At 42.6% G+C, this 14,080-nt stretch overlaps 1 protein-coding gene across 1 annotated transcript in view; it reads left to right on the top strand.

Moving 5' to 3' along the window:
• LOC143804980 (myosin-4-like) overlaps nt 1-14,080 on the top strand; it is a 71,329-nt gene that overhangs the window by 37,494 nt on the left and 19,755 nt on the right. The window contains exons 23-27 of the mRNA XM_077283663.1: nt 9,116-9,292; nt 9,394-9,539; nt 9,613-9,703; nt 13,332-13,721; nt 13,804-13,930. Of these exons, the coding sequence (XP_077139778.1) occupies nt 9,116-9,292; nt 9,394-9,539; nt 9,613-9,703; nt 13,332-13,721; nt 13,804-13,930 (931 nt within the window). The remainder of the gene's footprint in view (nt 1-9,115; nt 9,293-9,393; nt 9,540-9,612; nt 9,704-13,331; nt 13,722-13,803; nt 13,931-14,080) is intronic.

Genomic DNA, 14,080 nt, shown 5'->3' with positions numbered 1-14,080 from the left:
GAGGTTACAGTAGTCGAGGCAGGAGATGATGAGGGCATGGACTATGGTTTTTGCAGATTCTTGGTTTAGGAATGTACGGATCCGTGAAATATTTTTGAGTTGAAGGCGGCAGGAAATGGAAAGGGCTTGGATATGTGGTTTGAAGGTGAGATCAGGGTCAAGGATTACCCCGAGGCAGCGAGCTTGTGGGACTGGAGAGGGTGGGCAGCCGTTTACTGTAATGGATAGGTTCGTTGGGGGGGTCGCGTGAGATGGGGGAAAGACAATGAAATCTGTTTTGTCCATGTTAAGTTTTAGAAATCCAGCATAGAAGAAGGATGAAATAGCGGACAGACATTGAGGGATTCTGGTTAGTAGGGTGGTGATATCTGGTCCAGAGATGTAGATCTGTGTGTCATCAGCATACCGTGAGATTCTATGAGCTGTCTATGAGCTGTCCCAGGCCAAAAGTGTAAATGGAGAAGAGCAGGGGCCCTAGAACTGAACCTTGCGGGACTCCGACAGATAGGGGGCGAGGTGAGGAGGTGGTGTGTGAATGGAAGACGCCGAATGTTCGGTCAGTTAGGTATGAAGAGATCCAGGATAGGGCCAAGTCTGTGGTGCCAAGGGATGAGAGGGTCTGTAGTAATAGGGAATGGTCCACTGTGTCAAAGGCAGAGGACAGGTCCAGGAGGAGGAGGATAGAGTAGTGTCGCTTGCTCTTTGCGGCTAATAGGTCATTGGTGACCTTAGTTAGGACAATTTCAGTGGAGTGGTGTGACCGGAAGCCTGATTGTAAGCAGTCAAAGAGGGAGCAGGAAGAGAGATGGGAGGACAGTTCAAGATGGACGTGTTGTTCCAGTAGTTTTGAGGCATAGGGGAGAAGTGATATAGGGCGATAGCTAGATACAGAGGATGGGTCAAGAGAGGGCTTTTTGAGGATATGTGTGATTGAGGCATGTTTAAAGCTTGAGGGGAAAACACCAGTTGTGATAGGTTGAAGAGATGGGTTGAAGTTAATTAATTTGCATTTTAGTGCATGAAATAAGTATTTAATACAATAGAAAAACAAAACTTAATATTTGGTACAGAAACCTTTGCTTGCAATTACAGAGCTCAGACGTTTCCTGTAGTTCTGGACAAAATTTGCACACACTGCAGCAGAGATTTTGACCCACTCCTTCATACAGATCTTTTAGGTTTCAGAGCAGTCACTGGGCAACATTGATTTTCAGCTCCCTCCAAAGATTTTCTATTGGGTTCAAGTCTGGAGAGTAGCTCGTCCACTTCAGGACCTTGAATTGCTTCTCATGAAGCCACTCCTTAGTAGCTCTGTGTATTTCAGGTCATTGTCATGCTGGAAGACCCAGCCATGACTGTTATGGTTTCCAATGGCAAGGAAACATCAGAAGCATAGAATAAACGGACAAGCTCTCGGGTGATGGAAACTAGAGCTGACCGCGATGCTAAACCTACACACCACACTAGAAGTAGCCAGGGGGCATTCCTGCGTTGTCTCTAGATGCCGCGCGCCAGCCGGAGAACTAACTACCCCTGGTAGAAGAAAACACAGTCCTGGCTTGCCTCCAGAGAATGTCCCCACAGGAGATAGTAGCCCCCCACATATAATAACGGTGAGAGCAGATGAAAAGACACACGTAGTATGAAAGCAGATTTAGCACAGAGAGGCCCGCTAACTAAATAGCAGAAAGATACAACAGAGGACTTCGCGGTCAGCTGCAAAACCCTTCAAAACACCATCCTGAAATTACCTTAACTCATGTGACAACTCATGACACCGGAGTGGTAATTTCAGCCCAACAAGAGCTTCCAGCTGCAGAGATTCACATAAGTGCAAACTGGACAAAACATACAAAAATAGACTTAAGGACTAAAGTGTCCAACTTAGCTGAGCAGAAAACTGGGAGCAGGAACATGCAACAGAATCACTCTGGATACATTGATGGCCAGCATTAGAATGACTGAGGAGCAAGGTTAAATAGGATACTCCCACATCCTGATAGGAACAGGTGAACTGAGAAGGCAAAGCTTGCAGGACACCAGTACCACAAGAGACCACCGGGGGAGCCCACGAACCGAATCACAACAGTACCCCCCCCTTAAGGAGGGGGAACCGAACCCTCACAAGAACCACCAGGGCGATCTGGATGAGCCCTATGAAAGGCACGGACCAAATCAGAAGCATGAACATCAGAAGCTGTAACCCAAGAATTATCCTCTTGACCGTAGCCCTTCCATTTCACCAGATATTGAAGTCTCCGTCTGGAAACACGGGAGTCCAAGATTTTCTCCACCACGTACTCCAATTCACCCTCAACCAGCACAGGAGCAGGAGGCTCAACAGAAGGCACAAGTGGTACCTCATACCTCCGCAATAATGACCGATGGAAGACATTATGGATAGCAAAGGATGCTGGGAGGTCCAAACGAAAAGACACAGGGTTAAGAATTTCCAAAATCTTATAAGGACCGATGAACCGAGGCTTAAACTTAGGAGAAGAGACCCTCATAGGGACAAAACGGGAGGACAACCACACCAAGTCCCCAACACGAAGACGAGGACCAACACGACGATGGCGATTAGCAAAACGTTGAGTCCTCTCCTGGGACAACTCCAAATTGTCCACCACCTGCCCCCAAATACGATGCAACCTATCCACCATGGTATCCACTCCAGGACAATCCGAAGACTCCACCTGACCAGATGAAAAACGAGGATGGAACCCTGAATTGCAAAAGAAAGGGGAGACCAAAGTGGCAGAACTGGCCCGATTATTAAGGGCAAACTCAGCCAACGGCAAAAAGGAGACCCAGTCATCCTGATCAGCAGACACGAAACACCTCAAATAAGTCTCCAAGGTCTGATTAGTACGTTCCGTCTGGCCATTTGTCTGGGGATGAAATGCAGACGAAAAAGACAAATCAATGCCCATCCTGGCACAAAACGCCCGCCAAAATCTGGACACAAACTGGGATCCCCTGTCGGAAACGATATTCTCCGGAATACCATGCAGCCGAACCACATTCTGAAAAAACAGGGGCACCAACTCAGATGAGGAAGGCAGCTTGGGCAAGGGCACCAAATGAACCATCTTAGAAAAGCGGTCACACACCACCCAAATGACGGACATCTTCTGAGAAACAGGGAGATCAGAAATAAAATCCATAGAGATGTGTGTCCAAGGCCTCTTAGGAACAGGCAAGGGCAACAACAACCCACTAGCCCGAGAACAACAAGGCTTGGCCCGAGCACAAACATCGCAAGACTGCACAAAAGTACGCACGTCCCGAGACAGGGAAGACCACCAGAAGGACCTAGCCACCAAATCTCTGGTACCAAAAATTCCCGGATGACCTGCCAACGCAGAAGAATGAACCTCCGAGATGACTCTATTGGTCCATTCATCCGGCACAAACAATCTACCAGGCGGACAACGATCAGGCCGATCCGCCTGAAACTCTTGTAAAGCACGTCGCAGGTCTGGGAAGACAGCAGACAATATCACCCCATCCTTAAGTATACCCGTAGGTTTAGAATCACCAGGGGAATCAGGTTCAAAACTCCTAGAAAGGGCATCCGCCTTCACATTCTTAGTACCTGGCAGATACGAAACCACAAAATTAAACCGGGAGAAAAACAACGACCAGCGCGCCTGTCTAGGATTCAGACGTCTGGCCGACTCAAGATAAATCAAATTTTTGTGATCAGTCAAGACCACCACCCGATGTTTAGCACCCTCAAGCCAATGACGCCACTCCTCGAATGCCCACTTCATCGCCAAAAGCTCCCGATTACCGACATCATAATTTCGCTCGGCGGGCGAAAATTTTCGAGAAAAGAACGCACAAGGTCTCATCACTGAACAATCTGAACTTTTTTGCGACAAAACCGCCCCCGCTCCGATCTCGGAAGCATCAACTTCCACCTGAAAAGGAAGAGAAACATCAGGCTGGCACAACACCGGAGCAGAAGAAAAACGGCGCTTAAGCTCCCGAAAGGCCTCCACAGCAGCAGGAGACCAATCTGCAACATCAGCACCCTTTTTAGTCAAATCAGTCAAAGGCCTGACAACGTTAGAAAAACCAGTTATGAATCGACGATAAAAGTTAGCAAAGCCCAAAAATTTCTGAAGGCCCTTAAGAGAAGTCGGTTGCGTCCAGTCACAAATAGCCCGAACCTTCACAGGATCCATCTCAATAGAAGAGGGGGAAAAATGTACCCCAAAAAAGAAATCTTCTGAACCCCAAAAACACACTTTGAACCTTTAACAAACAGAGAATTGGTCCGCAAAACCTGAAAAACCCTCCTAACTTGTTGAACATGAGATTCCCAGTCATCCGAAAAAATCAAGATATCGTCCAAATACACAATCATAAATTTATCCAGATATTCACGGAAAATATTGTGCATAAAAGACTGAAAGACCGAAGGGGCATTTGACAGACCAAAAGGCATCACCAAATACTCAAAATGGCCCTCGGGCGTATTAAATGCGGTTTTCCACTCATCCCCCTGCTTAATTCGCACCAAATTATACGCACCGCGAAGATCAATCTTAGAGAACCACTTCGCCCCCTCAATGCGAGCAAATAAATCTGTCAGCAATGGCAAAGGATACTGATACTTGACTGTGATCTTATTCAAGAGTCTATAATCAATACAAGGTCTCAAAGAACCATCGCTTTTAGCTACGAAAAATAACCCCGCTCCAAGAGGAGACGAAGAAGGACGAATATGTCCCTTTTCCAAGGACTCCCTAATATACTCTCGCATGGCAGCATGTTCAGGTACAGACAGATTGAATAGACGACCCTTAGGAAATTTACTGCCAGGGATCAAATCTATGGCGCAATCGCAATCTCTGTGAGGAGGAAGAGAATTAAGAGTAGATTCCTCAAAAACCTCACGATAATCAGACAAAAACTCAGGAATTTCAGAGGGAATAGATGAAGCAATGGAGACCAAAGATGTGTCCCCATGATTTCCCTGACATCCCCAGCTTAGTACAGACATTGTTTTCCAGTCAAGGACTGGGTTATGAGTTTGCAACCATGGCAATCCCAGCACCAACACATCATGTAGATTATACAGTACAAGGAAGCGAATCACCTCTTGATGGTCTGGAGTCATACGCATTGTCACTTGTGTCCAGTATTGTGGTTTATTACTAGCCAATGGTGTAGAATCAATACCCTTTAAAGGTATAGGAACTTCCAGAGGCTCTAGATCAAACCCACAGCGCCTGGCAAAGGACCAATCCATAAGACTCAAAGCGGCGCCAGAATCCACATACGCATCCGCAACAATAGAAGATAACGAACAAATTAGAGTTACAGACAAAATAAACTTGGACTGCAAAGTGCCAATAGCAGAGGATTTATCAACTTTCTTTGTTCGTTTAGAGCATGCTGATATAACATGAGTAGAATTTCCACAATAGAAGCACAAATGATTTTTGCGCCTATAAATCTGTCGTTCGCTTCTGGACAGAAAGCTATCACATTGCATACTCTGTGGTGCCTCTTCAGAAGACACCGCCAACTGGTGCACAGGTTTGCGTTCCCGTAAACGCCGATCAATCTGAATTGCCATTGTCATGGACTCATTCAGACCAGTAGGCGCAGGAAACCCCACCATGACGTCTTTTACAGCATCAGAGAGACCTTCTCTGAAAATTGCCGCCGGAGCGCACTCATTCCACTGAGTAAGCACAGACCATTTTCGAAATTTTTGGCAATATATTTCGGCTTCATCTTGCCCCTGAGAGAGGGCTATTAGGGCTTTCTCAGCCTGAATCTCCAAATTTGGTTCCTCATAAAGCAACCCCAAAGCCAGAAAAAACGCATCCACATTGAGCAACGCAGGATCCCCTGGTGCCAATGAAAATGCCCAATTTTGGGGGTCACCCCGCAGTAAAGAAATAACAATTTTTACTTGCTGGGCAGGATCTCCAGCAGAATGAGATCTCAGCGAAAGGAACAATTTACAATTGTATTTAAAATTTAGAAAACAAGATCGATCTCCAGAAAAAAACTCCGGTATAGGAATTTTAGGTTCAGACCGAGGAGCATGTAACAAAAAATCTTGTATATTCTGAACTTTAGAGGCAAGATTATTCAAATTGGTAGCCAGACTCTGGGGATCCATATTTCAACAGATAAAGTCTGAGCCATTCAGGGGTTAAGAGGAGAGGAAAACAGGAGACTGCAATTAGAGCTGGAGTGCAACTTCAGAGGAAGGAAAAAAAAAGAAAAAAAAAAAGTTTCACACAGTTCCTTTTCTCTCCTGCTTCAGCCTATAGATTAAACATTTAGGCTGGCCATACTGTTATGGTTTCCAATGGCAAGGAAACATCAGAAGCATAGAATAAACGGACAAGCTCTCGGGTGATGGAAACTAGAGCTGACCGCGATGCTAAACCTACACACCACACTAGAAGTAGCCAGGGGGCATTCCTGCGTTGTCTCTAGATGCCGCGCGCCAGCCGGAGAACTAACTACCCCTGGTAGAAGAAAACACAGTCCTGGCTTGCCTCCAGAGAATGTCCCCACAGGAGATAGCAGCCCCCCACATATAATAACGGTGAGAGCAGATGAAAAGACACACGTAGTATGAAAGCAGATTTAGCACAGAGAGGCCCGCTAACTAAATAGCAGAAAGATACAACAGAGGACTTCGCGGTCAGCTGCAAAACCCTTCAAAACACCATCCTGAAATTACCTTAACTCATGTGACAACTCATGACACCGGAGTGGTAATTTCAGCCCAACAAGAGCTTCCAGCTGCAGAGATTCACATAAGTGCAAACTGGACAAAACATACAAAAATAGACTTAAGGACTAAAGTGTCCAACTTAGCTGAGCAGAAAACTGGGAGCAGGAACATGCAACAGAATCACTCTGGATACATTGATGGCCAGCATTAGAATGACTGAGGAGCAAGGTTAAATAGGATACTCCCACATCCTGATAGGAACAGGTGAACTGAGAAGGCAAAGCTTGCAGGACACCAGTACCACAAGAGACCACCGGGGGAGCCCACGAACCGAATCACAACACATGACCCATCTTCAATGCTCATGCTGAGGGAATCTCATGATACATGACCCCATACATCCTCCCATCAATATGGCGCAGTTGTCCTGTCCCCTTTGCAGAAAATCACCCCCAAAGTATGATGTTCCCCCACCATGCTTTATGGTTGGGACGGTGTTCTTGGGGTTGTTCTCATCTTTCTTCTTCCTCCAATCACAGAAGGTGGAGGTGATACCAAATAGTTATATTTTGGTCGCATCTAACCACATGACCTTCTCCCATGCCTAATCTGGATCATCCAGATGGTCATTGGTGCAATTCACACAGCCTGGAGACTTTATGGCATGATCAGGGGGTCATTGCATGCCCTGCAGGATTGTAATCCATGACTGCATGTGTTACTAACTGTAATGTTTGAGATTGTGGGACAGCTCTCTTTAGGTCATTGATCAGGTCCCCTCATGCAGTTCTGGGGGTTCTGAGGCGAGATCCTCCATGGAGCCCCAGACCGAAAAAGATTGACAGTCATGTTGTGTTCATTTAATTTTCTAATAATTGTGTCAACAGTAGTTGGCTTCTCAAAAAAACTGCTTGCGTATTGTCCTGTAGTTCATCCCAGACTTATGCAGGTCTACACTTTTGTCCCTGGTGTCCTTAGACATCTCTTTGGTCTTGGCCATGGTGGAGAGGTTACAGTGTGATTGACTGAGTGTGTAGACAGGTATCTTTTATACAGGCAACAAGTTCAGACAGGTTCAATTAATGCAGGTAATGAGTAAAGAGTAGGAGGGCTTCTTTTTTAAAGATTCTGACTCTCACAGTTGAAGTGTACCTACAATAAAAATTACAGACCTCTCCATTCCTTGTAGGTGGGAAATCTTGCAAAATTGGAAGTGTATAAAATACTTATTTTCTCCACTGTATGTATATCTATATAACATATGTAACATATATATGTTTAGAAACATATTTAACATATATATGTTTAGAAATACCCCTCTTTCCTCCACTTAAAAATAAAGAAATTAAAAAAACATATTTGGTATTACTGTATATTCAATATTGCCATATATCTAATTGTATGATCTATAAAAATCTAAAGCATTTTAACCAGAAAGGTAAAAGCTGTAAAACAAAAACCGGAAAGCCAAAACTGCAATATTTTCTATCACCGTACTTCCCCACAAAAATGCAATAAAAAGTGATCAAAACGTCAATGTGTACCCCAAAACAGTAACAATAAAAACTACAGCTCAGAATGTAACAAGGCAATAACCTCTTGTACAGCTCCATCAATGGAAAAATCGTTTTTGGCCTTGGAAATTGGAGATATAAACTAATTTGTTTTTTAACTCTCACAATTTTTAAGTCACTAAAATAATGCAAACTATATAAGTTCGATATAGACGTAATCCTACAGACCTGTAAAATCCTTTTGTCAAGTAAATTTTATGGCATGATGAACGGTATAAATATTTAGCCCCAAAATAGTGGCACAATTGTGTTTTTTCCCTATTTTACCTCACTTCAAATTTTTCCCCATTTTTCAGCACGCTCTGTTGCAAAAAAAATTGGTGTCTTTCAAAATTACAACTTGTCCTGCAATCAATCATGCAGTTATGTTAGAGGAATAAAAAGTTATGGCTCTAGATTGAGGAAAAACATTCTAAAAACAGTTTAGAATCTTATAAATGAAAAAACGTATCTTATCAATATTCCGCTGCTCTAGTATTGACCGGATTCTGTACTTCTCCAAGCTAATTACGTTTCATCAAGCCACCTCATTGCTACCACCAAACATTGGTTGGTTTTAGTTGCCAAGGTGGTGGCTGAATGGCACGTGAAATCTCTGTTCATCCCTGCAACCAGTGATTGCTTGCAGCACTTAGGTAGATAAATGTTACATGATCAGTTGCAAAGAACGTATACAGGACAGCAGAAAAATGGGAATCCAGAACCCAGAGTGATGGGGACTGGTAAGGTGAGTTAGATCTCTTTTAAAAAAAATTAGAACATGCTCATTTGTATTAAGGTTTTTTTTATGGTTAGGCAACACTTTTAAGATAATCTTTCTTCATAGGTTAAAAACCTCACTGAAGAATTGGCCACTGTAGATGAAAATGTATCAAAGATCACTAAGGAAAAGAAGGCTCTTCAAGAAGCTCATCAACAAACTCTTGATGACCTGCAGGCTGAGGAAGACAAAGTCAGTACTTTGACAAAAGCCAAGACAAAACTGGAGCAGCAAGTAGATGATGTTCGTATATAAATATATATATATATAAAATAATAGTATGTTTTGATTATTTTACCCACATTAACAATCTACCAATAAAATTACATTTCTTAATCTTCCAGTTAGAAAGTTCCTTGGAGCAAGAGAAGAAGCTTCGTCTTGATCTAGAAAGGACCAAGAGAAAGCTTGAAGGTGATCTCAAACTTTCTCAAGAAACAGTCATGGATCTTGAAAATGATAAGCAACAAGATGAGGAAAAACTGAAAAAGTTAGTATTTTTGTGTACACCAATTTGTTTTTAAATTTAGCTTATATAAAAAAATATAAATTCTCCTACACAGAAAAGACTTTGACATTTCCCAGCTCCATGGAAAGATAGAGGATGAGCAGTCCCTGGGTTTACAATCGAACAAGAAGATCAAGGAACTGCAGGTATTTCACCATGAAACAAAACCATGTAATAATCTTTATCATCACATCATTTCACTGTTGGTCTGGTAATTATAAGAGGTAAATCCTGCATTGAGCAGGGAGTTGGACATGATGACCCTGGAGTCCCCTTCCAACTCTAAGGGTACCTTCACACTGGTCGATTCTGCTACGATTACGACGCATTTGCGTCATATTCGACATCGCAGTACGAGCTCGTAGCCAGCGGTCACACTCTACGATGTTAACGCTTTTTCTGACGTAGTTGCAATGTGAACGTCACGCGTCGCAATCGTACGCTACCCTTCACACCGCCATAGTCCTACGACTCCGAGCGTGACGTATTACCAGCATGGGCGTGCTAAAACGTCACGCCCAATCAGGAGACAGGTATGCGGAAGCCCAACCCATGTAGTCGCATTACGAGCTCGTATGACCGCCGTCACATACTACGATTTCGACCGCCACAGCGAGACATTTACGACGAAAGAAAGTTCTGCTCTTTCTTTCACATCGTACGATGCTGGGCTGCGTCGCAAATCGTAACGCCATGTCACACTTTGCAACCTCGGAACGAGGACGGATAAACGTCACAAATCGAACGCTCGTTCAGACTTTGATTGCACAGTGTGAAGGGGCCCTAACATTCTATGATTCTATAGTAAGTACAAATAATACAGATAATGAGTCCAGAGTAAGAGGGCTTCTTGAAGAAAAGCTAACATATCTGTGAGAAACAGAATTCTTGCTGGCTGGTAGGTGATCAAATACTTATTTCATGCAATAAAATGCAAAAATATAAAAATCATAAGGTAATTTTCCGGATTTTTTTTAAGATTCCGTCTCTCACAGATGAAGTTGTACCTACGATAAAAATTTCAGACCTCTCCATTCTTTTTAGGTGGGAAAACTTGCAAAATCGGCAATATATCTAATACATAATTATATAAAAGACACATCTGCATGTTTTTCTCAGTATTTAACATGAACTCATAATAAACCTTTCCCGTTTTAGGTCAATTAGGATTACCATAATTATTAATATTTGCCAAATGCTAGAATAATGAGAGAGAGATAATGTTTTAAGGCATTATTATTACATACTGCAAAGTCAAAAGTTTACATACACTAAGATTACTATGCCTTTAAACAATTCTGGACAGCCCATATGATGTCATGTGTTTGGAAGCTTCTGATGTATTTTAATGCACACCTGAAACACACTGCTTCTTTGTATAGCATCATGGGAAAGTCTCAAGAAATCAGCCAAGAAATCAGGAAGAGAATTATGGACTTGCACAAGTCCGGCTCATCCTTCGGTACAATTTCAAGATACCTGATGGTGTCTCGTTTATCTGTACAAACAATTATATGCAAGTACAAACAAGATGGGAATGTCCAGCCATCATACCGCTCAGGAAGAAGACAGGTTCTGTGTCCCAGGATTGAACGTGCTTTGGTCTGACATGTACATATCAACCCAAGGACAAAAGCAAAAGATCTTGTGAAGATGACGGTGGAAGCTGGTAAGATTGTGTCAATATCCACAGTAAAACGAGTACTGTATGAACATGGGCTGAAAGGCCACTCTGCCATTAAGAAGCCATTACTCCAAAAGAAACACAAAAAGCCAGATTCATGTTTGTAAATGCACACAGGAGCAAAAACCTTAATTTTTGGAGACATGTCCTGTGGTCTAATGAAACTAAAATTTAACTTTTTGGACATAATGACCATGGTTATGTTTGGAGGAAAAAGGGAGAAGCTTGGAAGCCTAAGAACACCATCCCAACTGTGAAACACGGGTGTGGCAGCATCATGTTGTGAGGCTGTTTTGCTGCAGGAGGGACTGGTGCCGTTCACAAAATAGATGGCATCATGAGAAAAGAAATTATGTGGTAATACTAAAGCAACATCTCAAGACATCAGCCAGGAAGTTAAATCTTGGGCAGAAATGGGTCTTCCAAATGGACAGTGACCTGAAGCATACTGCCAAAATGGTAACAAAGTGGCTTAAGGATAACAAAGTCAATGTTTTGGAGTGGCCATCACAAAGCCCTGATTTCAATCCTCTTGAAAATCTGTGGGTAAAGCTGAAAAAGGCAGTTAAGAGCAAGGCAACCTACAAACCTGGATCAATTACACCAGTTTTGTTAGGAGGAATGGGCCCAAATGTTGTCGTTTGACCCAAGTAATTCAGTTTAAGGGAAATTGTACCAAATACTAATGAAATGTATATAAACGTTTGACTTTGCAGTAAGTAATAAAAATACCTTAAAGGGAACCTGTCACCCCCAAAATCGAAGATGGGCTAAGCCCACCGGCATCAGGGGCTTATCTACAGTATTCTGGAATGCTGTAGATAAGCCCCCGATGTATCCTGAAAGATGATAAAAAGAGGTTATATTATACTTATATAGTTTATGAAGACTTCTGGTTGTCCCAAACTTCTTCCATTTAAGGATTATGGAGGCCACTGTGCTCTTAGGAACCTTGAGTACTGCAGAAATTCTGTTGTAACCTTGGCCAGATCTGTGCCTTGCCACAATTCTGCCTCTGAGCTTCTTGGCCAGTTCCTTTTGACCTCATTCTCATTTGGTCTGACATGCACTGTGAGCTCCAGAAAACCTGCAGGAGAGATAAGCGCAAAATAGGGTCTTATCCGATAAGACTTTTGAAATAAAAAAAATCAGATGGTGCTCACCTGATACATCTTTGTGCTAAGGCATGTAAATGCAATCCATTTAACAGCTGCAGCAGATGCACGGGTCAGTCAGGTAACCGTATCAGGAATAATACATTTTGGCAATTTATGGATATAATCCACGCTGCTGAATGAATTAGAAACCAGACGTCTTGAAGATAAGAAATGGTGGTTTATTTTCAACATGTTTCAAAGTCTATATGACTTCTTCCTCAGGAGATCACCACATATTGCCAAAATTTATTATGCACTGTCAGCTGTGAGGTCTTATATAGACAGGTGTGTGCCTTTCCAAATCAAGTCCTATCAGTTTAATTAAACACAGCTGGCCTCCAATGAAGGAGTAGAACCATCTCAAGGAGGATCACAAGGAAATGGACATGTGACTTAAATATGAGTGTCTGAGCAAGGGGTCTGAACACTTCTGACCATGTGATATTTCAGTTTTTATTTTTTATTAAATTTGCAAAAATTTCTATATTTCTGTTTTTTTCAGTCAAGGTGGGGTGCAGGGTGTACATTAATGTGAAAAAATGAACTTTTTTCAATTTACCAAATGGCTGCTATTAAACCAAGAGTGAAAAATGTAAAGGGGTCTGAATACTTTTCGTTCCCACTGTATATATTTTCACACCAGCATGGGGGGGCATTCCAGATCCTGCACCGAGGACCATTGGACTCTAGTTATGCCACTGGAGATGAGCGAATTGATTTGCAGGACCTTGGTCCAGCTGTAAGGTCAGCAGTCTGTGGTCAGCAGCCCTGCGATACATCTCTTATTTGTTACAAACATATTACGCTTTGTCAGGCCTACTAATCAGAAGAAGTACAAGTGGTTCACAGGGCTCCCATCCAGTGGCCATGGAGTACAGAAATGGCACCTTGGGTCGAATTACTCATCTCTGCTAACTAAGCATTATTATGTAGGCTCGTATTGAAGAACTTGAAGAAGAAATTGAGTCTGAAAGGGCAGCTCGGGCCAAAGTTGAAAAGCAAAGAGCTGAGCTTTCTAGAGAACTGGAGGAAATCAGTGAAAGACTTGAAGAGGCTGGAGGTGCAACATCTGCCCAGGTTGAGTTAAATAAGAAGCGTGAAGTAGAGTTCCAGAAGCTGAGACATGATCTGGAAGAAGCAACCCTTCAACATGAAGCTACAGCTGCCACTTTACGCAAAAAACATGCTGATAGCGTAACCGAGCTTGGGGAGCAGCTTGATAACCTGCAGCGTGTGAAACAAAAGCTAGAGAAAGAAAAGAGTGAACTGAAAATGGAAGTTGATGATCTTTCCAGCAACCTGGAAAACGTCTCTAAAACTAAGGTAATGCAATTCTGTGTTTTTCTTCAGTCATTACACTGCTAGCCACCACTACTGCCAACATTACTGTTTATTTTTTTCAAAGGCCAATTTAGAAAAAATCAACCGTGTAATTGATGATCAGCTCAACGAAATGAAGGCCAAGGAAGAAGAGCACATGCGCTCAATTAATGACCTCACTGTCCTAAGATCTCGCTTTGAGTCTGAAAATGGTAAACCAAAATATAGTATTTTACATAAATCTTGACTCATACAAGCTATGGGAAACAATGCACAATATAAGAGAAAATATAGTAATAATTTGCCACTAACGCTTTCTTACTTATTTGTAAATAACGGGTTGTCTACCTGAAAAATAAATA

The sequence above is a fragment of the Ranitomeya variabilis genome, chromosome 2, assembly GCF_051348905.1.
Source record: "Ranitomeya variabilis isolate aRanVar5 chromosome 2, aRanVar5.hap1, whole genome shotgun sequence".
In the NCBI taxonomy this organism is placed as follows: Eukaryota; Metazoa; Chordata; class Amphibia; order Anura; family Dendrobatidae; genus Ranitomeya; species Ranitomeya variabilis.
This window is presented reverse-complemented; position numbering and strand designations above follow the sequence as displayed.